The sequence below is a fragment of the Pollachius pollachius genome (genome assembly GCF_949987615.1).
Source record: "Pollachius pollachius genome assembly, chromosome: 13".
Lineage (NCBI taxonomy): Eukaryota > Metazoa > Chordata > Actinopteri > Gadiformes > Gadidae > Pollachius > Pollachius pollachius.
Genome location: NC_136946.1, coordinates 921,340 through 948,797, shown reverse-complemented (window position 1 = coordinate 948,797; position 27,458 = coordinate 921,340). Strand labels below are relative to the sequence as shown.

At 44.9% G+C, this 27,458-nt stretch overlaps 1 protein-coding gene across 12 annotated transcripts in view; it reads right to left on the bottom strand.

The window, feature by feature from the left end:
- LOC307084948 (uncharacterized protein) overlaps positions 1 to 27,458 on the bottom strand; it is a 140,591-nt gene that overhangs the window by 18,552 nt on the left and 94,581 nt on the right. For 11 of the 12 annotated variants that reach the window (XM_079749488.1, XM_079749499.1, XM_079749498.1 and 8 more), the window contains 5 exons: positions 14,224 to 14,397; positions 13,571 to 13,744; positions 12,193 to 12,366; positions 11,303 to 11,476; positions 11,080 to 11,126 (listed from right to left, as the gene is read on the bottom strand). In XM_079749488.1, coding sequence (XP_079605614.1) covers positions 11,080 to 11,126; positions 11,303 to 11,476; positions 12,193 to 12,366; positions 13,571 to 13,744; positions 14,224 to 14,397 — 743 coding nt within the window. Of the gene's footprint in view, positions 1 to 9,655; positions 9,831 to 11,079; positions 11,127 to 11,302; positions 11,477 to 12,192; positions 12,367 to 13,570; positions 13,745 to 14,223; positions 14,398 to 27,458 lie in introns of those variants that run through there. The other variant, XM_079749489.1, reaches the window with a different exon arrangement.

The following is a 27,458-nucleotide window of genomic DNA, read 5'->3' as shown; positions in this document are numbered from 1 at the left end:
CTAATAATTGCTCCCACAGCTGATTTCTTCACACCAAGCTGCTTACCTATTGCAGATTCAGACTTCCCAGCCTGGTGCAGGTCTACAATTGTGTTTCTGGTGTCCTTTGACAGCTCTTAGGTCTTGGCCATAGTGGAGTTTGGAGTGTGACTGTTTGAGGTTGTGGACAGGTGTCTTTTATACTGATAAGGAGTTCAAACAGGTGCCATTAATACAGGTAACGAGTGGAGAACAGAGGAGCCTCTTAAAGAAGAAGTTACAAATCTGTGACAGCCAGAAATCTTGCTGGTTTGTAGGTGACCAAATACTTATTTTCCACCATAATTTGCAAATAAATTCTTAAAAAATCAGACAATGTGATTTTCTGGATTTTTTTTTTCATTTTGTCTCTCATAGCTGAGGTTTACCTATGATGAAAATTACAGGCCTCTCTCGTCTTTTTAAGTGGGAGAACTTGCACAATTGGTGGCTGAATAAATACTTTTTTGCCCCACTGTATATCCCAGACATTTTGAGCCACAAGCAAGTTGAAATGCGACATTGTGACTTTAATTCAAATCCGATCCAGTTAAACGTTGAGTATTACTGTAATTAGTTTCCACTGCAGTGACCCCCAGTGACCACCAGATGTCCCCAGAACACGATAAAGACCGTTCGGATGTTGACACTCAGGGTTGTTTAGGCTGGAAGTGCGCCACATGTCCTTGACCGATCCAGAGGGGTTTTCCATCAACCAAGCTAAAGGCAAAGCCGGGCTTATTCGCTTAGCCTTGCTACTTCCAGCTAGAGTTGCGTTCCATTAACCTGACTTAAGAGAATCTCCGCTAAGTAACCATGGTAATTTATCCAACCAAACTAACCTGTTCGGTACCAGGCCAACTGTCAGACTTTCTTGAGCGGTGTTTCAGAGAAGTCCATCTGTCGGAAACAAGTGTATCATCAGAAGGTTCCGCCAAGCCTAGTCCTCAGGATTTTGTCATAAATGTACATATATGAAGTGCAAACAGCGTATATTTTCACTAAGGGTCTAAGATTAAATGATGCAAATAAAATAGTTAAATGAATTGCTATCAATAGTTATCGTGGATATTTTCTCAACACATTTTTATAGAATTCTATGTATTCTATCGAATCTATCAACCAGCAGTAGAGTGAGTGGTCTAGCATTTGCCCTGTAGCGTGGGTGTTTCGAGTTCAAGTCCTGAGTACGTTGTTGAATTCTTGGTGTTGACTAACTTTTGTAATTTCCTTTATATCAGAGAAATTAGGCCTAACAATTGACTTTTTACATAATAAATATTTCTTACAATATCCCTAGAACCAAAATATAACTTGCAAAAACCAATAGTAATGTTAATGTTAATCTTAATGTTACTGATAGTGAAGCCTTTGTCACAATGACAAAGACACTGCTGCATGGGACATTGTCAGCCACATGAATTCTATTCAGGTGAGTTTCTCGGCAGGCAGCCAAGACCACCTCTGTTGAGATAAATACTATGGTCAGTCCAGTGGTTAATTTGAGCCGGATCCTGCCAGTACAAGATCCGGCACCTCTTAAGTTTGCCCTCCCTGTGTTCCGTTACTTATTTGGGCAGATCCGGTACCTCTCAAAAAAAAAGAAAAAAAATAGAAACATGTTTAAAATAAAATAATAATATGCATATATTAATTAACAGAACAAATCCCATGAATTTCATTTTGTTTATTAAGATTTAACATAATTTGAAAGTGTCGGAGATCTGTTGAAACACTGAAAAGCTGCGGGCCAACAAACCACGCCCGACACTTCTGAAATTCGCCGCATCTGATGAGCAAGCAGAGAGGAAAAAAACATTTACCATGCATGACCAAATGCATGTGCGCCACACACAAGTTAATAGAAAATATGATAAATTATATATCACAGAGCAGGATTGTGTGTCACGGTCTCTCCCACCAGATCCTAGTTTCCACTAGTACCGCTCTCTGTCAGTCTTGTCTGTCCCTGTTTGTTGCTGTCTCAGTGTTTCATGTGCGGGGGCGTGGCCTGCACATTCCAGCGCAGTTCCACGATCCCCCGATCCACTCCGGACGCAACCACCAGCACCAACCTTGATCAACCGTGGACTAATAAACTGTTCAACCGTTTCCGCTCTCGTCTGTGGTCATTTGTGCCGTGCATTTGGGTCCAGCCCGTCTTGAATTTGAAACGTTTACGATATCTCATGTCAATTTACAATATCTTTTTAATTATAATATTAATCCTGCGCGCCTCCTCTTTGCAATGGAATTTGTTTAAGATATAAAACCATTAACTTGAACATACACACTAAAACTGATATTTTCGTTTTTAAACAAATATTTGGAAACAAAAATTCATGTTTCCCGCAGTGTGCGTCTCTTTATTGAGCGGGTCTGCAGGAAGCAGGATCACACTCTGCACAACCAAGTCGGTAAAAAAGTCACGCTCACACACGACTCCGTAATCAACGCTTTCCAAGAATCCGTGGTGATGGCGACTTTCTCTGCTAAGGACAGGATCTCACGGAGGGAGGCTGCTGCTTCGCTGTACATTTTCTTCAGCCGCACAGTCATAGTTTGGCGACATGGCACTGTGTAATCCGCCTCGAGAAATGCGTTCAGATCACGGAAGACTACGTCACGTCTCTGGCAAAGGCTGCCGTATATAAAATAGCATGCATATGCATCAGTTATATTCTCAATTAAATTGACAGAGCATTCCCTAAAAAGTATTTAGGTTAACTATATAAGAGACTAGGTTTAGTTTGTGTCTGACAGAGGGCGTGCAATCACGATGGTGGCCCTCCATCCTGATGTCAGTCAGCCATCACGACGGAAGATGACACCGTCCATCGGCACAACCCTAGTAGGCAGTGATTGATTTCTCCAGTAATCCTTCCTAAACTACTAATTGCGTGGGGATTGAACCCCAGACGACCGGGTGCAAGTCCGACCCGCTACCCCTTCACCCCCCCTCCTTGGCTGTCTGAATCTCTGCGGACCCATAGAGTAGAGTTGCGGGCAGCTGAGAGGAAATGGAAGAAATCAGACTGTCCTAATGATCTATCTCACTATCTCCTTCTTCTCTCAGGTTTCACCTCCACTGTATCAACAGCCAAATCTGCCTTCTACCGGACCAAAATTAACTCCTCCGCCTCAAACCCCAGGAAACTGTTTTCCTTGTTCTCTTCCCTCCTCAACCCTCCCTCCCCTCCTCCTCCTTCCTGCCTCACTGCTGATGACTTTTTTACCTACTTTACCCAGAAAGTAAAGGACATTAGCTCCTCTTTTATCACTGCCACCATCCTCCCTCCCCCGACCCCCACCTCTGTCTTTACCCAATTCATCCCTCTCACCTCAGACGAGGTCAACAGAATTATAACATCTAACCATGCCACCACATTGATACAGGTGTCCCTCAAGGCTCGGTACTGGGGCCTCTTCTGTTCTCCCTCTACACCAGATCTCTGGGCTCTGTAATTACATCCCACGGCTTTTCCTATCACTGCTATGCTGACGACACTCAGCTATTTCTCTCCTTTCCCTCATCTGACAAAGCCCTGATTGCAACACGCATATCTGAATGGCTGGCAGAAGTCAGCACCTGGACAACTGCCCATCACCTGAGGCTTAACCTCAACAAGACTGAGCTCCTCCTAATACCAGGGAAAGATTGCCCACACATGGACTTACTGGTCACTGTTGAGAACATCACTGTATCTCCTTCTCCAACTGCCAAAAACCTTGGTGTAGTGTTGGACAATCAGTTGTGCTGCACCGCAAACATCACTGCGGTGGCCCGGTCCTGCAGATTTGCACTTTACAACATCCGCAGGATCCGGCCCTTCCTCACAAGGGAAGCAGCTCAGCTTCTAGTCCAATCACTGGTCATCTCCCGCCTCGACTACTGCAACTCGCTCCTGGCTGGACTCCCTGCCTCTGCGATTAAACCCTTGCAGCGCATCCAGAATGCGGCAGCGCGCCTCGTGTTCAACCTACCAAAGTTCTCACATGTAACCCCCCTCTTCCGAGACCTCCACTGGCTCCCTGTAATTGCTCGCATCAGATTCAAGATGATGGTACTGGCATACAAGGCAGTCGATGGAACTGCCCCTGCCTACCTCCAAGCATTAGTAAAGCCACACACCCCAGCTGGATCCCTCCGCTCAACTACCTCAGCTGGACGTCTGGTACCGCCATCGCTAAGAGCAAGCAAAGGTCGATCAGCAAAGTCACAACTTTTCTCTGTTTTGGGACCTCAGTGGTGGAACGAGCTCCCTACCGATGTCAGGACCGCAGAGTCGCTCACCAGCTTCCGCAAAAGACTCAAAACTCACCTGTTCAGAGTTCATCTCGACTCTGCATAGAAACCAATGCACAGCCACCATTGAATGTTGTACGTCCTGGCACTTGTACATTGCACTTATTCAAGGTACTTAATTGTGTAGCATCTACAGTAGCTGCTATCGCTGCTTTACACGGGGAATGGGTTAGCCTAGCGATTGTAATACTTGCACTTGGCTCTATGAACGTCTTTACTGTACCGACAGCGATATATTGTTTCACTTCTTATGACAAATGTACTTATTGTAACAAATGCACTTATTGTAAGTCGCTTTGGATAAAAGCGTCTGCTAAATGCCCTAAATGTAAATGTGACTCTTGTCTTGAAGGTAAATCAAGAAAATAAAATCAGGTGTGTAGGAATAAATGTTGGACAGAGACCCTCCCCCATCCATCCCTCCATCATTGAAACACATGTCTACGGTCACGTGATGCTACACACACGACTAACACAACGTCAGTGTAGCTATTCCTCTAAAATCTGTTCTGGAGCTCAGGGTCACTCAGGGACTGATCTGAGCCTAGCCCTATTCATAGAACTCATTTACCCACAATCCTCCGTGTTCTACTGCAGTGAGCTACTCCTGAGAGCTGTGTGTTCACCCAGTAGCTTCAGCAGTATCGTAGCAGACCTGGCATTGGATGTGATGAGGTCAGGTGGAGGTGGTGAGACATGTGTTCCCCACCTCCATCCCCTCCAACACCAGTCTTACCCCCGTCCTGATGAGGGCGGGGTCCAGGGGGGTGGAGATGTCCTCGATGCCTTTCAGCTGGACCACACACTCGTACCTCCCCAGTCCTCCTGTGGGACGGCCGTGAGGTTGAGGTCCACGCTGACCTGGAAGGTCCCGTCGTGGTTGGGGAGGACCTCCCCGGGGTCCACCTGCTCCTGGAGCTCCTGGCCGTCTCTCCTCCAGAACACCACCACCCTGTCAGGGAAGAAGCCTGTAGCATGGCACACCACTGGGGAGGAGGGGCTCACAGAGACACCCGCGGACGCTCTGGAGAGAGAGAGAGAGAGAGGGGGGAGGGGGGAGAGAGACAGGTGTACAGTCTGTTCCTGTAGTGTATCAGTTCATCCACCAGACATGAGTCTGTCATAGCCAGCAGGTCATGTGACTCTACCTGTTCTCTGCAGAGTGCTCTTCCCATAGCTCAGGTCCTTCTTCGGCCAATCAACACAGTACTTCAACACAGTACTACAGTTTGGTGGTGACAGCCTGACGTACTGGAGCGACCCAGGTCAGGGTCTTCAGGTCCAACGCCATGAAGTCCTCTCCACCGTAACCATACTGTTCATTACCATCAGTAGCATCATGGGTCACACGAGGGTCTCCTGGATCTCCCCCACCCTCCGGGTCGTGACCCCCGTCCCGGGGAAGTACGAGTTGCTAGGCAACGGCGCCCTGGTGGGGCACCGGGTCCAGCGGTCCGAGGGCGGGAACTACACCTGCTGGGTGGGGGGAGGGCGTCGCCAAGGACGACCACAGCGCTGGAAGTGCTGCTGACTCCGCCCTCCGACGGACCCTCCGTCGTCACGTCTACCTACCGACTCCTGAGGGAGGGGTCCGCGATGGATCAGGGGCTTTAAGGGACTTTTAAGGTGCACCTTCCAGGGCAGACGTCCGGGTTCAGGGGGATTTAAGGGACACCTTCCAGGGAAGAAAATAAGGCAAAGAGAAGGGACTTTAAGGGAAGTTTAAGGTGCAGCCTCCAGGGAAGACGTATTACCTTGGAGGGATAAGTGGCTTTGACACGTTGGGGGTGGGGATAAGTGGGTTCAACATGTTGGGGGTGGGTCGGGGGGAGCACACATATATACACACCGCATACACACACACACCACACACACACGCATGCACACACGGGCGCGTTGAAAGACAAGCGCAAGATCGATCCCGCATCCCGTAATGTCTTGTGAGATTGATATCCCCCCTCCCCCCTTCCTTCTGTTTTAACGGCGTCGCCGTCCACAAACTCTCCCAGGTAAGACGTTCTGTCTATAGACTGTAGAAATTGCGATAAAAGAAGTGAAGAGACAATTTCACACGTCGACAAGCAACGGCAGGTCGTTCATTTTGTCATAAATAAAAAACTGTTCAATTCAAACATTGCGCCGATCGTCATATCAACACACAAGTCACTTGATCTTAAAGAGACAGCGTCCCTATAACACAGAACGAAAACATGTCAATAACACAGTATGGTGAATTATGTCTATAGAGTCCACCACAAGACTACACTTTGTTCCTCCAATGTAATATTACATTTGAGCAACATAGTTATGTTGCTATTGTAATATATATATATACCAAATATATATATAGATTACATTTTTCTATCGAAGCTGAAGTCCCTGTACTGTGCTGTCGCCCCCTAGGGGCCTGGAGGATTACGAGACGGTGTGGAACCACACAGGGGAGCGGCGCTGGGACATGGGACCCGTCCCCAGCTGTCTGGGGGCCTTCACCCTGAGGGTCCGGGCGGAGGCCGGGGCCAGGGCGAAGTCCTCCACACCCCCGCTGAGAAGGGTGAGACCCCCCCCACCTGTGTTGAACTTAAATAGACACACACACACACACACGCTGAACACACATGCACACACACACACACACACACCAAACACACACACACACACACACAAGCCGAACACACACGCACACACACACACCGAACACACACACACACACACACACACACACACGCCGATCACACACACACACACACGCCGAACACACACGGACAAACACACACACACACACACACACACCGAACACACCCACACACGGGAGACGGGGGGGGGGGAGTGAGAGGGAGACGGGGAGAGAGAAAGAGAGACAGAGTGTGTCCGTCCGTCTGTCTGTGGTTTCTTTTGACAAACGACACAGAGACACTGAGAACCCCCCCAACCAAAACCCAGGGAGGAAAAACATTTGTGGTTTTATTTATAATTTATAATTTATATTAGGTCTGTCAAGCTATCAAAAAACATAATCTAATTAATTACAGGCTCTGTGATTAATTAATCTAAATTCATGGCATAGTTACTTGGAACATTTTTCCAAGTAAGTATTTCAAAAAATGATTTAATTCAAGTAAATTATGGCAGATGAGTGTCTTTCATTAACATACGGTGGATATTAAGATCAAATGAATAACATTTCCATCTCACTCAGGATTCAATGCATCTCAGTCGAGTGTGGCTTGACGAGGCTGGCTGCTAGCGCCAGCTTCAGGGGCGGTGGCAGCTCGTACCTGCCAGCTTGCTACCAAATGTTTTGCGTTGATGTGATATCTAAGGGTTGATGAACTCCGGTGATAGGAAAATTCCTTACTACAGAGATAGCAGATAAGGGTGTTCCTATCTACAGTTCCGTCTGGGAGTTTAAACTTGAACTTTCCGTGCACGGGGCTGAGCAGCGTCTTCTCGTCTGCCTCCATTTTGTTTCAACGCAAATGACGCACCGGGCACTCAAAGGGCACTATAGAAGCATGATTAATCTGCGTTAATTTGACAGCCCTAATTAATATATTATTTATCTTAAGGCTCTTATGGAAGCATTATTCACTAAAAAACGAGTAATCATCGGCTGAACACACGAGAACATTCAGTCGGATCCACCGAGTTGTTTATTGCAATTATGCTTCATTAACAAATACAACAGAAAAATAGTCCCTTTCATGTACAGAATAAACGCAAGGACTAAAACAACATGTTCAGCGGCCGTTTGGTTCCCATCAGAACACAAAAAAATCAAGATTCGGTTTACAGTAATTTACAACATGCAACATTATCCCATAGACCTCTTGGTTATTATTAATAAAATATAAAATCTGCTTTAAATGAGGTTGTAAATCAGGATTATGTGACTTTCGGGGAAATTAGTCAATGGAGGCTGAGGGAGGAACATCCTACCTGAAGTAATTGTCAATAGGCGATAGGGGGTGCTAATCTCCCTTTATAGAAAAATAGTCTGTTACATGTACACAAAAAACACAAGGACTTACTCAAAGAGTCTGACAAAGGAAACAGAGAGTTGCTTTAGTGGTGGAGGGATGAGACACTGTTCAGACAGTGACCCGTGATGGACACCATTTCGAGGGAGAAGTTAATTGTTAATTTTCTAGATTTATAGCGTGAGAAGCTGACGTTCATGCGGCGTAAAATAAGTCTACGATATAAAGCCGCGTGTTCGTCACCTGACATCGACAAAGATGTTACAGTCTATGGTTAGTAAAACAATAGAAGCAGCAGACTTTACAAATCATCAACAGGTGTGGACACATCTTTAATAACTGAACATGTTCTGCGGCCGCTTGGTTCTCAACAGAACACGAAAAATCTAAAAAATCATGATTTAGTCTTAAGTAATTTACAACGTGCAACATTATCCCACAGACCTCTTGCTTATTATTAATAAAATATAAAATCTGCTTTAAATCAGGACTATGACAAAAATGATATCAGAGCCCTTGAGACCAAAACTGGTGAAGTCTGAAAATATACAAACATTTACCATCAATAGGTATTTTATATATATTTCAAATAATATACGCGGTTATCTAACCATGGGAGATCTTAAAAGTCTTTTCATGGTTTATCATGCTATACTTTCCAGAAGAGAGAGAGAGAGAGGGAGAGAGAGAGAGAGACAGAGAGAGAGAGAGAGAGAGAGAGAAAGAGAAAGAGAAAGAGAGAGACACACACACACACAGACACACAGTGAGAGAGAAAGAAAAGAGGGAGGGAGAGAGAGAGAGAGAGTCTCTCATCCTCTAACTAGAGTGTGTGTGTGTGTGTGTGTGTGTGTGTGTGTATGTGTGTGCGTGTGCGTGTGTGTGTGTGTGTGTGTATGTGTTTGTGTGTGTGTGTTTGTGTATGTGTATGTGTGTTTGTGTGTGTCTGTACGGGCGCACATTTTTCTTTTCTACAACCGACACAGAGACGCTGAGGACCCCCGCCCACCCCCTACCCAGACCCCAGGGAGGAGGTCCTCCTGGGTGAAGGAGGACCAGAAGGTGTGGAGGTGTGTCAGTGTGTCTGAGGACCCTCCTCCACCTGGGGACACTCTGTAGAAGGACAGAGAGCCAGCAGGCCGGTCCAGATACACTCCTACTCTGGTGGAGCCAGCGGGGGGGAGAGGGAGGTCTGTTCTCCTACCGTTGTACCAGGCAGAGTAACGATCATCATAACAATAAAGACTCCAGGACTTGTTGTTCCCTCCAAGCATGCTGTCACCACCCCATCCTCTCCTTGTGATTCCTCTGTATGTCACTCCTACCTCCACATGTCCTTCCCACTCTACCTCCCAGTAACAGCGGCCAGTCAGAGCCTCTCTACCCAACACCTGGAGCCAGGAGTCAAATCTCTCTGGGTGATCCGGATACGACTGGTCCTCTCCAACCAGCGTCACCTTCCTGTTGTCCTCAGACAGAGAGGAGTCTGTGGGCCGTGTTGGGGTCCAGTGTGAGTTCACAGGCATCTGAGGGAGAACCAGACATGATGAGCTGCTGAACCATTCTTCATCCTCATCATCATCATCATCACTAGTACTGTTCTCCTGCGCTCTTCTTCTTTTTATTCTCTTTCAGACTTTGTTGTTGATTGGAAATCCCATGTGTGTGTGAGTGGCTGTCACAATCAAAACATTGAAACGAGGACAAATGTTTGAAGTGCATTTACCCCCTCAATATTTACTTCACATTAACATATCATACATCAAAATGTTCGGTATAATGAGCGTATTACACCCAGGACATATCTAAACGATATTTGTTATATCTTTCAAGATATTCCACTTTTGAATTTCCCAATACACATACATGGCACTCAACCTTCAAAGGGACACCCGTGTAAAAAACAGACTGAAGGAGCTGAGCTCACATACAGGCTGGAGATGGACTGATGAACCATAGAACTGGTTCATTTATTATAGACATGTACTCAGACATACACCTGCTCACCTACACATACATATACACATCACTGGGGGCACTTGGCTAGGATTCGTATGTATATCATCATACACACAGACAGGCTGGAAATGAACTGTCAAAACTTGTATGTATACTATGCATTTATGTATACTATGTATGTATTGTGACATAATTCACACATTCTAACAGGTCACATATGCCCTTGCCAATTAAAGAGGCTTCTCTCTCATCTTAGGGAGGGATCCTGAGCCTAGGGAGGCGTCCAGCTCATACAGGAAGCCATTCATCATGTGTCAATTCTAGAGATACGGTCAAGATGTTGGAGAGACCCAGACGCTCAAGGCCACAAAAACAAGAGTAACTCCCGCACATAGCCGCAAGAGATCAGCATAGAGAACACATACGGGTATCCAGGAGGCGGGAGTTCAGCACCATGCTTAGCCAATCAGAGCACATAACTGAGTCCACGCCTGCCCAGTATTAAAGTCCCAACACATAGCCCAGGGGGCAGAACGCTCCAGGTAATGCATCCTTCAGATGCCCTACTAAGTGCATCTCCACGCGTGCCTATACAATTCCCCTCCTTTTGCTTCATAGAGACTAGTCCAAACCTTTACCAAATAAAATGAGATACAAGCGATCCTTACTCTGCAAACCATTTCCAAAAAGAACACATCAGTACGTATGTAGGTAGGTAGGTAGGTAGGTAGGTAGGTAGGTAGGTAGGTAGGTAGGTAGGTATATATGTATAAATGTATACATAAATATATATACATAAACTAAAGAGACACTTACACTTCTTTAGAGCTGGTTTCAGCCTCCACACTCCACCGTGCTCCACACTGGGGGGGAAACAAAGTGAGAGCAGCATGTTGAAACATTCACCTTCATCATCTGCCGTCTCATCACGTTCTACACAACATGAGTGACAGCTGCCTCTTCAAACCACTTCATCTAGCAGCGGCTTGAATCCTCGTAGGAGACTTTGTCCCTGAGTGGTGAGCTGTCCTCTCCATACCTGAGAGTGTCCAGTCTCCAGCGTGGATCCTCCAGTCCAGCAGAGAGCAGCGCAGCTCCAGAGTCTCCTGGGTGATTGTAGCTCAGGTCCAGCTCTCTCAGATGGGAGGGGTTGGAGCTCAGAGCTGAGGCCAGAGAAGCACAGCCTTCCTGTGTGACCAGGCAGCCAGACAAGCTACACACACACACGCACACACACGCACACACACACACACACACACACACACACACACAAACTTTATTATATTTATTCTGGTTGAGAGCAGTTCATACTAAAGTAACCACATTTATAAAGTGTATTCATTCCATTTGGAGGACAAAGAGAACAGGAAGAGGAAGTGGGGAGATGACATCATCACAGACATCAGAACTTCCTTCACTTGAATGTCAAACAGGATCATAACCAAAAGTTCCTTTCTCAATAGCTACAACTCAATGAGATATTGTTCGATTAGAGTCAGGAGAAGTCTGCTGTGTTTGGTACGCTGAGACCGTTTCTTCACAGGTTCTAACATTGTGTAGAACCAGGGAGATTTTTGTCAGCAGGCAAAAGAGCAACAGAAATGCATCGGACATGAGCGGCACTACACCAAACTAATGTGAAGTTAATAAAGTCTATCTTTAATGTTCAATATGATTCACTTTACCACGGCCAGTGGTGTTCTATGGTGAGGTGTACATTGTATTCAGATCACAGCACGGCTAAAGCCTCATCCCCATGTCTACAATAATGACAGCTCCTCAGCTCACATTAGCTGACCAGAGTTACATAACATATAACAAACATAACATACTAGTAGTTAACAGGTCAACCCCTAACCCTCACATCAGCGGGCCAGACTTACATATTAAACAACCCCAAGACCCAGTTTGAAGAGGCTGAAAAAGGACCTGAGAGTTTCCAGTGTACAGTGTGGACTCCCCAGTCCAGCAGAGAGCAGCTTCACTCCTGAATCCTGCAGATCATTGGTACTCAGGTCCAGCTCTCTCAGACTAGAGGAGTTGGAGCTGAGAACTGAGGCCAGAGCTTCACAGCATCTCTCTGACAGATCACAGCCCTTCAGCCTTCACACAAAATAAAGAGGACAGGTTAGGAACTGTGATTAAAATAACTTACATCTTCAACTTATTACATAATGAAGAAATTGTGGTTATTCAAATTGGGTGTAAAATGTAAAACAATAAGATACTTGTTTTGCAGCGTTTGAAATGTCATTTTGTTTATTGATATTACTTTTTCTTGCAGTATTATGTATATTATGTATTGTGATGTTATCAGTTAATCTAAAGCAATGTTTTGTATATAATTAGAAGTTTTATTCCAATATTATGTATATTGCGCTAGAATAAACATCACAGCGTTCAGGAAAACACTTTGCGAGCACGAGAACTAAAGGTACGGCCACACTGAACGCGTTACGTGCGTAGGATTAGGCCTAAACTGCCGCTTCATCACTGTGTTTCACAAAAATGGTTCAACGGACCTAACACGCTTAAGAAGCTAGATGAGCCCGCCCAAAACTTATTTTCCCCCGCTACTTTTCTTTTGCTCCACAAACATGGCTGAGATCACCACCATCGCTGCAATGTATTTGTTGTGGGAGTTCGAGGAGAGTAGGAAACCCAAACGCCGTCGTGTTTGGGTGCATGACATCCTCCGTAGGCGCTCACAGCTGGGTGAGTTTCACCACCTCCTCCAGGAACTCCGCCTGGATGACGGCCGGTTCCAGCGGTATTTTCGGTTGCCTGGGGCCATGTTCGATGACCTGCTAGCCCGGGTCGGTGCCAAGATCTCCCGTCAGGACACCAACTACAGGCGCTCCATATCAGCTGCGGAGCGCCTGTCCTCCGTCTCTCTGCCAGTGACGTCGGGTCAAGCTCAACGCTGATTGGCTATCGCGGCTAAGTGTCATGCGTAGGAGCGAAACAGTTCAAACTATTGAACTCCGCACGTAGGTGCGTTGGGCGCGTAGGTGTGTTGGGTGCGTTATTTAGGTTCGTAAAACGCGTCTAACACGCTGCTTTAGCGCTATTACGCATCTACGCGCCTAAACCAATGGTTCCCTATGCAAAAATGCGGAGTTTCTACGCCTCTAACACGCGTTACGCGTTCAGTGTGGCCGTACCTTTAGACAGTATTTGCGCGCTTGGGTGTGTCAGTTGTGTGCTGCTTCACTTTATGTGTGCACTTTTATGGCTGTAAATCTGTTAAATGTCTTCTGATATTGAACCTTGTGGTGTAACTGTTTGACCATTGGGTAAAACTGACCTGAGAGTTTCCAGTGTACAGTGTGGACTCCCCAGTCCAGCAGAGATCAGCTTCACTCCTGAATCCTGCAGATCATTGGTACTCAGGTCCAGCTCTCTCAGACTAGAGGAGTTGGTGCTGAGAACTGAGGCCAGAGCTTCACAGCATCTCTCTGACAGATCACAGCCCTTCAGCCTTTACACAAAATAAAGAGGACAGGTTAGGAACTGTGATAAAAATAACTTACATCTCCAACTTATTACATAATGAAGAAATTGTGGTTATTCAAATTAGGTGTAAAATGCATAACAATAAGATAGTTGTTTTGCAGTGTTTGAAAAGTCTTTTTGTATATTATTACTTTTAGTTGCAATATTATGTATATTATGCATTGTATTCTAATACATGTTATCAGTTAATCTAAAGCGATATTTTGTATGTAATTAGAAGTTTTATTCCAATATTATGTATATTGTGTTGTGAGGAGAATAAACATCATAGCGACCAGGAAAACAATTTGCGAGCACGAGAACTAAGACATTATTTGTGCGCTTGGGGGTGTCAGTTGCGTGCTGCTTCACTATACGTGCGCACTTTTATGGATGTAAATCTGTTAAATGTCTTCTGGTATTAAACCTTGTGGTGTTACTGTTTGACCATTGGGTAAAACTGACCAGAGAGTTTCCAATGTACAGTGTGGACTCCCCAGTCCAGCAGAGAGCAGCTTCACTCCTGAATCCTTCAGATCATTGGTACTCAGGTCCAGCTCTCTCAGACTAGAGGAGTTGGAGCTGAGAACTGAGGCCAGAGCTTCACAGCATCTCTCTGACAGATCACAACCCTTCAGCCTTCACGCAAAATAAAGAGAACAGGTTAGGAACTGTGATTAAAATAACTTACATCTTCAACTTATTACATAATGAAGAAATTCTGGTTATTCAAATTGGGTGTAAAATGTAAAACAATAAGATACTTGTTTTGCAGCGTTTGAAATGTCATTTTGTTTATTGATATTGCTTTTTGTTGCAGTATTATGTATATTATGTATTGTGATGTTATCAGTTAATCTAAAGCAATGTTTTGTATATAATTAGAAGTTTTATTCCAATATTATGTATATTGCGTTAGAATAAAAATCACACCGTTCAGGAAAACACTTTGCTAGCACGAGAACTAAAGGTACGGCCACATTGAACGCGTTACGTGCGTAGGATTAGGCCTAACATGCTGCTTCATCATTGTGTTTCACAAAAATGGTTCAACACGCCTAACACGCTTAAGAAGCTAGATGAGCCCGCCCAAAACTGATTGTCCCCCGCTACTTTTCTTTTGCTCCACAAACATGGCTGAGATCACCACCATCGCTGCGCTGTATTTGTTGTGGGAGTTCGAGGAGAGTAGGAAACCCAAACGCCGTTGTGTTTGGGTGCATGACATCCTCCGTAGGCGCTCACAGCTGGGTGAGTTTCACCACCTCCTCCAGGAACTCCGCCTGGATGACGGCCGGTTCCAGCGGTATTTTCGGTTGGTTCCCTATGCAAGATGCAGATTTTCTACGCCTCTAACGCGCGTCACGCGTTCAGTGTGGCCGTACCTTTTGTGGGGGCTTGGGGGTGTCAGTTGCGTGCTGCTTCCCTTTATGTGCGCACTTTTATGGATGTAAATCTGTTAAATGTCTTCTGATATTGAACCTTGTGGTCTAACTGTTTGACCATTGGGTAAAACTGACCTGAGAGTTTCCAGTGTACAGTGTGGACTCTCCAGTCCAGCAGAGAGCAGCTTCACTCCTGAATCCTTCAGATCATTGGTACTCAGGTCCAGCTCTCTCAGACTAGAGGAGTTGGAGCTGAGAACTGAGGCCAGAGCTTCACAGCATCTCTCTGACAGATCACAGCCCTTCAGCCTTCACACAAAATTAAGAGAACAGGTTAGGAACTGTGATCAAAATAACATACATCTTTAAGTTATTCAATAATGAAGGAATGTTATTAGTTTACCAAAAAACACTAAATAATTTGATGAAAACTCCCTCTATATTTTATTGTTCTGAATATTCTCTTATGTGTACTGTAATACATTACACGTTAAAAGGACACCTACAGAGATGTTTTGTATATTATTATTACTAGTATGTTCATTCTGTTATGAGTAGAATAGTAATACATGTTGATATGAACCTACAGAGATCTTTTTCATAATATTTTAACCTTATATTCCAGTTGTATTCATATTGTGCAGTGTGTATTGTAATACATGTTATTAGTGAACCTACAGAGATGTTTTGGAGGCTTTGACCACTGGCAGCAGCCTGAGAAGACCATCTTCTGAAGCAGAGTATTTTTTCAGGTCAAACCCTTCCAGCTCCTCTTCTGATGTCAGTAGGATGAAGACCAGAGCTGACCACTGAGCAGGGGAGAGAGATTTTCCGGAGAGACTTCCTGATGTCAGGTACTGTTGGATCTCCTTCACTAGAGAACAGTCGTTCAGCTCATTCAGACAGTGGAACAGATTGATGCTTCTCTCTGGAGATAGATCTCCTTTTATCTTCTCCTTGATGTAAGACACTGTTTCCTTATTGGTCTGTGAGCTACTTCCTGTCAGTCGCAGCAGATCTGTTTTAATCTGAGTGGTCACTGATCTTTTTTTCTGTCCCAGCAGACTTCGTAGGACATTCTGATTGGTCTCCAGAGAGAGGCCCAGGAGGAAGCGGAGGAACAAGTCCAGGTGTCCGTTCTCACTCTGTAAGGCCTTGTCCACAGCACTCTGGTAGAGGAGGAGTTCATCTTTCCTGGAGGTTGGTGGTTCTTCTGAGAGCAGATTGACACCATTATGGATGAAGGACCAAAAGACATAAAGGGCAGCCAGAAACTCCTGGATGCTCAGATGGACAAAGCAGAACACCTTGTCCTGGTACAGCCCACACTCCTTTTTAAAGATCTGGGTGATCATTCCTGAGTATACTGAGGCTTCTTCAAAGTATTCTTTACACTCTACCAGGTCTGCCTCGTAGAAGATCAGGTTCCCTTTCTCCAGCTGGTTAAAAGCCAGTTTTCCCAGAGAAAAAATGATCCCCCTGCTCTGTGAAGTCCAGTGTGGATCTGTTTCAGATAAATAACGATACTTCCTGTCCCCCTGTATGGACTGAACCCTCAGGAAGTGGCTGTACATCTGAGTCACGGTCTTGGGCGTCTCTTCGATCTGGGAGTTTTTGAAGATGTCCTCCAGAACTGAAGCAGTGACCCAACAGAAGACTGGGATGTGACACATGATGTGGAGGCTTCGTGATTTCTTGACGTGGGAGATGATTGCGCTGGCCAGTGTCTCATCTTTGAATTTCCTCCTGAAGTACTCCTCCTTCTGTGGGTCGGTGAACCCTCTGACCTCTGTCACCATGTCAACACACTCAGCAGGGATCTGATTGGCTGCCGCAGGGCGTGTGGTTATCCAAATGCGAGCGGAGGGAAGCAGGTCGCCCCTGATGAGGTTTGTCAGCAGCACGTCCACCGAGGTGGACTTTGTGACATCATTCCATATCTTGTTGTTCTGGAAGTTCAGAGGATGTCGACACTCATCTAGACCATCCAAGATGAAGACAACTTGGAACCGGTCGAATCTGCAGATTCCTGCTTCTTTGGTCTCAATGAAGAAGTGATGAAGAAGTTCCACCAAGCTAAACTCTTTCCCTTTCAGTAAATTCAGCTCTCTGAAAGTGAGGAGAAATGTGAAGTGTATGTCCTGGTTGGTTTTGCCTTCAGCCCAGTCCAGAATGAACTTGTGTGTTAAGATGGTTTTACCAACACCGGCCACTCCAGTTGTCATTATTGTCCTGATTGGTTTATCTTTTCCAGGTAAGGGTTTAAACATGTCTTCACATTTGATTGGTGTTTCTTCCTTGGCTGGTTTCCTGGAAGCGGTTTCAATCAGTCTGACCTCATGTTCCTTGTTGACCTCTCCACTGCCTCTCTCTGTGATGAAGATCTCTGTGTAGAAGTCATTCAGAGGTGTTGAATCACCTGCTTGAGCGATTCCCTCAGACACACAACAGAACTTCTTCATCAAATGAGACTTGATTTTATGTTGGCACTCGACAGCAGCAAGTCCTAAATGAGAAAAAAACAGTAAACATCAGTTAGTGGATGGTGGTATCAGTGGGAACATGTCAATATTTCCTGTTGAATATTTCAATTTCATGATATTTAGTGGCTTCATAACTTGGTCAGAAAAGCTGGTTGTGACAAAGACTGCATGTTGCAGATTCAAATTGTTAAGGACTTTTCGGTTTTTCCACAGCAATATGATTGGACTAATGATAATAATAATGATAGTAAAATGGTGTAAAATGAAATGCTAATATAACAAGATAGTGATACATCTCTTCCACAGAGTTATTCTGCTGTTGATCTGCAGCTTACGTTTAATATTATTAATAATAATAATAATAATAATAATTACATTGAATAACATTTCATTTCAAGGCACCTTTCATGACACCCAAGGTCGCCTTACAACTCATAAAACATCTAGGGTCAAAAACAGCAAGAGGAGAGCTGCATCGCCAACAGCATGATCAAAACAAGACATAAGACCCAAGTAGGAGGGGGTAAGAACAGTGAGGAGACCCAGGTAGGAGGGGGTAAGAACAGTGAGGAGACCCAGGTAGGAGGGGGTAAGAACAGTGAGGAGACCCAGGTAGGAGGGGGTAAGAACAGTGAGGAGACCCAGGTAGGAGGGGGTAAGAACAGCAGTGAGGAGACCCAGATAGGAGGGGGTAAGAACAGTGAGGAGACCCAGGTAGGAGGGGGTAAGAACAGTGAGGAGACCCAGGTAGGAGGGGGTAAGAACAGTGAGGAGACCCAGATAGGAGGGGGTAAGAACAGTGAGGAGACCCAGGTAGGAGGGGGTAAGAACAGTGAGGAGACCCAGATAGGAGGGGGTAAGAACAGTGAGGAGACCCAGGTAGGAGGGGGTAAGAACAGCAGTGAGGAGACCCAGGTAGGAGGGGGTAAGAACAGTGAGGAGACCCAGATAGGAGGGGGTAAGAACAGTGAGGAGACCCAGATAGGAGGGGGTAAGAACAGTGAGGAGACCCAGGTAGGAGGGGGTAAGAACAGTGAGGAGACCCAGGTAGGAGGGGGTAAGAACAGTGAGGAGACCCAGGTAGGAGGGGGTAAGAACAGTGAGGAAACCCAGGTAGGAGGGGGTAAGAACAGCAGTGAGGAGACCCAGGTAGGAGGGGGTAAGAACAGCAGTGAGGAGACCCAGGTAGGAGGGGGTAAGAACAGCAGCACAACGGGGATACGAGGCGAACCCACGGTAGGGGGTCATTACAGCGAGCAGGCCAGTGGGACAACATGTGTTTGAGGAGGGATTTCAATGTTGTCAGGGGTCTCTTTTAGTTCAGCTCAGAGCCCTAGCACCCACGGTGCTGAGAGCCCTAGCACCCACGGTGCTGAGAGCCCTAGCACCCACGGTGCTGAGGCGGGAGGTCGGGACGGTGAAGACCAGCTGAGGATGACGAAGGGAGCGGCAGGGCCTGTCCTCCTGGAGGAGGTCGGGGAGATAAGTGGGGGCCACGTTGTGGAGGGCTTTGTCGGTGAGCAGAAGGGTTTTAAGGTCAATCCGGTGTTGGACACTGAGCCAGTGTAGTTGGACGAGAATGGGGGTGATGTGGTCGGGGGATTTGGTGCTGGTAATGATGATGTTTAACATTCTTTAACCTGAGACCCCCACCATTACCCTAATTACCCGTATTTCTTCTCTGTTTTCAAGATAAGAGCCTCTTACCGCCCCACAGTGCCTCAGCCAGTTCCTCCTGGTTCATCTCCATCAGGCAGAGCTTTGTGATGTCCACCACTCCCTCTATGGCGCGCCTCCTCTGCTCCTCCTTCTTACCATCCACCTCCTCCTCCACTCTCTGACCCTCTGAGCATTGTGGGTAATCTGAGAAGAGATCCCTCCAGAGCTTCTTCAGCTCCTTGTCTAGAAAAGCGTGTGCGTTCTCCTCAGCCCTCTGGAACAGAACAAACATCAAGGAGAACTTTACTCTGAACTAACTGAGGACATCAGAAGCATCTGTCCTGGATCCACGTCCCGCTGGACAAGAGATGCTTTCTAATGTCCATGGAGAGCTGAAGTCAAACGTCTTGGTGGACATTTACACACCTTGATCAGCTCTGTTTGATGCCGCTGTAGAGACTGAGCACTGGTAACCTTTGACTTCTCCAGGTGTCTGTGGGAAACACACACACGCACACACACACACACACACACACACACACACACACACACACACACACACACACACACACACACACACACACACACACACACAATTATATCTCCCCAGACTTGTAGACATCAGTATCAGTAGAGTCTGATAACAACCAACTGGTCTATTTTCATTGTCTGTTTGAACCCCCTACCTCTCCTCTCTGGAGGGGCGTCCATCTTCAAAGTCCAATGGTATATCCATAGAGTGGTCACTCTTCATGGAGACACAGCTGGGTCCAGGGGAGTCTGCTCTCTGCTGCTGGACTCTTCTAGAAAAACAAGAACCAGGATTTATGGACGTTTGATAGAAGCTGTATCTTTATGATCTCTGATAAATCCTCACCTCCTCTCAATAGACTGGTTTCCATCTTTAAAGTTATCAGGATGTTCCATAGAATCGGCACTCTCAAAGGAGTCACAGCTGGAGCTGGATCCAGGGGAGTCTGCTCTCTGCTGCTGCTCTGGGCTTCAACACACACACACACACACACACACACACACACACACACACACACACACACACACACACACACACACACACACACTTTAATTCTTCCTGCCTTGGAAACATCAGTGCCAGTAAAATCTGATAACAAGTGTCTGATCTCTCCTGCTGGACTCTTCGAGAAAAACAAGAACCAGAATTTATGGACGTTTGATAGAAGCTGTACCTTTATAATATATGATGAATCCTCACCTCTTCTCAATAGACTGATTTCCATCTTTAAACCCAACAGGAAGTGCCATAGAGCAGTCACTCTTCATGGAGACACAGCTGGGTCCAGGGGAGTCTGCTCTCTGCTGCTGCTCTGGGCTTCAACACACACACATACACACACACACACACACACACACACACACACACACACAGCTTTAACTCAGACTAATGCTGGAGTCATGATGTATCACTGCTGAGCTCTGAGATGGACAACAGTCACAGACAGAGAGATCCTCTTCTTACCTCTTAGCTTTGCTCCGGCGGCCATGTTCCCCAGACAGAGTGGTCTTAGAGGTAGAACCCCCCTCCTCTCTCTCCTCATCCATAGTAGACTGGAGACCTGGACACAAACACAACTCATCCATAACCTCATTTGCCTTTTGAACTTTAGCTGTTTATTGAGAGAGAAGATCATTGTGACTGGGTCACACTAAAGCATTATGGACGTCATAGACCATCAATATGAACCCCACAACATAACCACACTGCCCTCACTACAGTACAGATGTGTACAGCAGATGACAGATGAATAATTAAACACCTTGGAGACTGTAACTGTGCTTAACACAAAAAAGATATACAATAGACGGTACAATTGCGGTACAATTAAAAGTAAAGAACGTTAGAATAATTTCTCCACTGGAACAAAGTCTGAATTCTGTCACTTTACTGAACCACAGATCCCATATAAATCAACTGGTGAAGCTCAACACATCGATAGTCAATCCGCACAAATATTGAACTTTTTTAAACATCAGCACATTGAAAGGACTTCTATCACGTCCTTCTTTTAATTCGGAGTAGCATCAAGGCAAACGAATCACTTGAATATTGAACGCAGTGTTCAATTTACCACACGGCTCAGAAAAGCAGTGAAACATGAACTATCGTTGTATTCTCTACAGTAAACTCTGTCTTTAATTGATAAGCGATACACGGAGACATATACCAATATGAGATCAATATTATATACCAGTAACCTAAAGACAATATTAACGGTAGTAAGCTGGTTGTTCATTATCATACACATAACCTAAAGACAATATAAACGCTAGTAAACTGGTTGATTATTATATACCAGTAACCTAAAGACAATATAAACGCTAGTAAACTGGTTGATTATTATATACCAGTAACCTAAAGACAATATAAACGCTAGTAAACTGTCAGTCTACCTTACCTTATCGTATCTACTCCGGGATTACATTGCGTCCATACGGTATAAAGTTGTAAAAGTATAAATGTAAGGAAAGAAAAGGAGGTTAAGGTGTTCATAAAACAAGTTAATCAGGTGAAAGAGAGTGAAAGTAAGGCTCCTCGCTGCAGCAGGCTGTTCTGAGGAAGTGAGCTGAACGGTTTGACTCGCAGTGAAAAAAACCCAGAAGAGCCTCCCCTCTCAGCGCGGGTCACGGGTTTAGAGAGAGAGAGAGAGAGAGAGAGAGAGAGAGAGAGAGAGAGAGAGAGAGAGAGAGAGAGAGAGAGAGCACCTCAGCTGGTCCTGAGGCTCTGTCCACAGACAGGTTCCCCCTCTGCTCTGCCTCAGGACCAGTCGGAGAATATATCAATTAGACTCAACCAAATTATAAAACATCAGAAACAAACCTACCTCACCCATTGGAACACTAAAACACACACACAGAGCAAAATGCAGTGTTATCTGGCCCTAAATAGACAGTACACTGTGGCCCCCTACCTGACCACAGTGACTGATGTTAGACATAGAGTGTTGCTAACAAAGTACAGACTGAGCGCTCACTGCCTGGCCATAGAAACAGGCCGCCATAAGAAGTCATGGCTGCCCCAAGAGGAGCGGCTGTGCCAGCAGTGTGAAGAAGCTGCTGTAGAGACCGAGCAGCACTTCCTCCTACACTGCCCCAAATTCAAAAATATCCGCGAAATATACTTTAGCAAATTCGGCCAAAAACACCCTCATTTTATAAACTCCCATGTAGACCAACTACAAATATTAATGGGAGAGAGAAAAGAGAGCTCCGTCCTCGCAGCACAATTTATTTCAGCTTGCCACAACATGAGAGGATGACATTCTACACCAGGCCTCACTGTTTGATTGATTAATGATTATTAGTGACCTATAATGCGTTTTATGTAGCTTTTCATTAATTAAAAAAAAAAATTTTTTTTTTATTTTTTTTTTTTTCATTTTTTTTCTTTTTTTTTTTTTTTTTTTTTTTTTCTTTCTCTTTTTTTTTTTTTTTTTAATATTATTATTATTATTATTTTTTTTATTATTATTATTATTATTTTTTTATATATATATATATATATATATTTTTACATATGTACATATGTATATCTGTATGTTATGTTATATTGTTACAGGTTGATATATGTACATATTGTTCTGACGTTCCATATTGTTATTATCGTAATATTTGTAATGCTTTGGCAACACTGTTTGGACTACCAATAGTCATGCCAATAAAGCTTTTTTGAATTGAATTGAATTGAATTGAATTGAGAGAGAGAGAGAGAGAGAGAGAGAGAGAGAGAGAGAGAGAGACATTAAGGGCTATACAAGTTGAGAGACGCAAAGACGCAGAAAGAGACAGAGAGACAGTGAGACAGCGAGAGAGTGAGAGAGTGAGACAGCGAGAGAGTGAGACAGCAGGAGAGTGAGACAGCGAGTGAGTAGGAGGAAGCAGAAGAGAGCTCAAGTTAGTTTTCTCTCTGTGAGGAACAAGCTGTGAGGGTCTGGTCTGGGGGGTCTGGTCTGGGGGGTCTGGTCTGGGGGGTCTGGTCTTGGGGGTCTCTTCCACCAGCGGTAGGTTGACCCTCCACACTGGATCTGCTCTCTGCTGGTTCTGCTCTCAGCTGGTTCTTCTCTCTGCTGGTTCTGCTCTCAGCTGGTTCTCCTCTCTACTGGTTCTGCTCTCAGCTGGTTCTGCTCTCAGATGGTTCTGCTCTCTGCTGGTTCTGCTCTCTGCTGGTTCTGCTCTCTGCTGGTTCTGCTCTCAGCTGGTTCTGCTCTCTACTGGTTCTGCTCTCAGCTGGTTCTGCTCTCAGATGGTTCTGCTCTCAGCTGGTTCTGCTCTCTGCTGGTTCTACTCTCTGCTAGTTCTGCACTCAGCTGGTTCTGCTCTCTGCTGGTTCTGCTCTCTGGTTCTGCTCTCTGCTGGTTCTGCTCTCTGGTTTTGCTCTTTGCTGGTTCTGCTCTCTGCTGGTTCTGCTCTCTGCTGGTTCTGGTCTCAGCTGGTTCTGCTCGGTTTCTTTCTTTGAGTGGAATCACGTTCAGGCTCATTCTATCAGCTGAATTCTGTCCAGTTGATTTCCGTCCCGTTTAATCCATTCATATTAATTCTGTTCAGTTTAATTCACTTTGTTTAATTATTTTGGTTGAATTTGATTGTTTAATTGTTTCTGTTTAATTTTGTGTTGTTTAATCCAGTTTTGTTAAATTAATTTCAGTTCAATCGTTTCAGTTTACTTGTTTTAGTTCAGTGTTTCAGTTTCATGCCGTTACTCCTCTGCCGTGCATTGCCTTTGCAGTTGCTTTGTAATGTGTATTACTGTGCATGGATTACTTTTGTGTGTGGCTTCCTGTTCCACCCACACCACATCCTGTGTGAGGATGTGATACCTACCCCGGCCGTGTGAGCGCCTACACGCGAGCAACACCTCGTCTTCACCAGACAGCTGAGGACGCCATCTTAGGACGCAACCAACAGAGAGCCTCAGAAGAAGACCTTCAACTGCCTAACCACCTCTAAATATAGAGACACACACACACACAACTGTTGAAAGGGCAAGTACTTGAGGAAGCAAGAGAGAGAGCAATAGAGCGAGAGAGAGAGAGAGAGCAGAAGTACAGCAGAAGTAGAGAAGACGGGGGGATAGGGAGAACAGACAGCAGCAGGGTCAGTGAGCTAGTAAATTCTGCATTTCTGGTGTGTCAGTTATAGATTGTGATTGAATGTAGATACAGTGGGGCAAAAAAGTATTTAGTCAGCCACCAATTGTGCAAGTTCTCCCACTTAAAAAGATGAGAGAGGCCTGTAATTTTCATCATAGGTAAACCTCAGCTATGAGAGACAAAATGAAAAAAAAAAATCTAGAAAATCACATTGTCTGATTTTTAAAGAATTTATTTGCAAATGATGGTGGAAAATAAGTATTTGGTCAATGACAAAAGGTCATCTCAATACTTTGTTACATGCCCTTTGTTGGCAATGACAGAGGTCAAACGTTTTCTGTAAGTCTTTACAAGGTTTTCACACACTGCTGCTGGTATTTTGGCCCATTCCTCCATGCAGATCTCCTCTAGAGCAGTGATGTTTTTGGGCCTTCGCTGGGCAACACGGACTTTCAACTCCCTCCAAAGATATTCTATGGGGTTGAGATCTGGAGACTGGCTAGGCCACTCCAGGACCTTGAAATGCTTCTTACGAAGCCACTCCTTCGTTGCCCGGGCGGTGTGTTTGGGGTCATTGTCATGCTGAAAGACCCAGCCACGTTTCATCTTCAGTGCCCTTGCTGATGGAAGGAGGTTTTCACTCAAAATCTCACGATACATGGCCCCATTCATTCTTTCCGTCACACGGATCAGACGTCCTGGTCCCTTGGCAGAAAAACAGCCCCAAAGCATGATGTTTCCACCCCCATGCTTCACTGTAGGTATGGTGTTCTTTGGATGCAACTCAGCATTCTTTCTCCTCCAAACACGACGAGTTGAGTTTTTACCAAAAGGTTCTGCTTTGGTTTCATCTGACCATATGACATTCTCCCAATCCTGCTCTGGATCATCCAAATGCTCTCTAGCAAACTTCAAACGGGCCCGGACATGCACTGGCTTTAGCAGGGGGACACGTCTGGGATTTTTGTTTACCGTTCTTGTGATCATTTTGACCCCACAGGGTGAGATCTTGCGTGGAGCCCCAGATCGAGGGAGATTATCAGTGGTCTTGTATGTATTCCATTTCCTAATAATTGCTCCCACAGCTGATTTCTTCACACCAAGCTGCTTACCTATTGCAGATTCAGACTTCCCAGCCTGGTGCAGGTCTACAATTGTGTTTCTGGTGTCCTTTGACAGCTCTTAGGTCTTGGCCATAGTGGAGTTTGGAGTGTGACTGTTTGAGGTTGTGGACAGGTGTCTTTTATACTGATAAGGAGTTCAAACAGGTGCCATTAATACAGGTAACGAGTGGAGAACAGAGGAGCCTCTTAAAGAAGAAGTTACAAATCTGTGACAGCCAGAAATCTTGCTGGTTTGTAGGTGACCAAATACTTATTTTCCACCATAATTTGCAAATAAATTCTTAAAAAATCAGACAATGTGATTTTCTGGATTTTTTTTTTCATTTTGTCTCTCATAGCTGAGGTTTACCTATGATGAAAATTACAGGCCTCTCTCGTCTTTATAAGTGGGAGAACTTGCACAATTGGTGGCTGAATAAATACTTTTTTGCCCCACTGTATATCCCAGACATTTTGAGCCACAAGCAAGTTGAAATGCGACATTGTGACTTTAATTCAAATCCGATCCAGTTAAACGTTGAGTATTACTGTAATTAGTTTCCACTGCAGTGACCCCCAGTGACCACCAGATGTCCCCAGAACACGATAAAGACCGTTCGGATGTTGACACTCAGGGTTGTTTAGGCTGGAAGTGCGCCACATGTCCTTGACCGATCCAGAGGGGTTTTCCATCAACCAAGCTAAAGGCAAAGCCGGGCTTATTCGCTTAGCCTTGCTACTTCCAGCTAGAGTTGCGTTCCATTAACCTGACTTAAGAGAATCTCCGCTAAGTAACCATGGTAATTTATCCAACCAAACTAACCTGTTCGGTACCAGGCCAACTGTCAGACTTTCTTGAGCGGTGTTTCAGAGAAGTCCATCTGTCGGAAACAAGTGTATCATCAGAAGGTTCCGCCAAGCCTAGTCCTCAGGATTTTGTCATAAATGTACATATATGAAGTGCAAACAGCGTATATTTTCACTAAGGGTCTAAGATTAAATGATGCAAATAAAATAGTTAAATGAATTGCTATCAATAGTTATCGTGGATATTTTCTCAACACATTTTTATAGAATTCTATGTATTCTATCGAATCTATCAACCAGCAGTAGAGTGAGTGGTCTAGCATTTGCCCTGTAGCGCGGGTGTTTCGAGTTCAAGTCCTGAGTACGTTGTTGAATTCTTGGTGTTGACTAACTTTTGTAATTTCCTTTATATCAGAGAAATTAGGCCTAACAATTGACTTTTTACATAATAAATATTTCTTACAATATCCCTAGAACCAAAATATAACTTGCAAAAACCAATAGTAATGTTAATGTTAATCTTAATGTTACTGATAGTGAAGCCTTTGTCACAATGACAAAGACACTGCTGCATGGGACATTGTCAGCCACATGAATTCTATTCAGGTGAGTTTCTCGGCAGGCAGCCAAGACCACCTCTGTTGAGATAAATACTATGGTCAGTCCAGTGGTTAATTTGAGCCGGATCCTGCCAGTACAAGATCCGGCACCTCTTAAGTTTGCCCTCCCTGTGTTCCGTTACTTATTTGGGCAGATCCGGTACCTCTCAAAAAAAAAGAAAAAAAATAGAAACATGTTTAAAATAAAATAATAATATGCATATATTAATTAACAGAACAAATCCCATGAATTTCATTTTGTTTATTAAGATTTAACATAATTTGAAAGTGTCGGAGATCTGTTGAAACACTGAAAAGCTGCGGGCCAACAAACCACGCCCGACACTTCTGAAATTCGCCGCATCTGATGAGCAAGCAGAGAGGAAAAAAACATTTACCATGCATGACCAAATGCATGTGCGCCACACACAAGTTAATAGAAATTATGATAAATTATATATCACAGAGCAGGATTGTGTGTCACGGTCTCTCCCACCAGATCCTAGTTTCCACTAGTACCGCTCTCTGTCAGTCTTGTCTG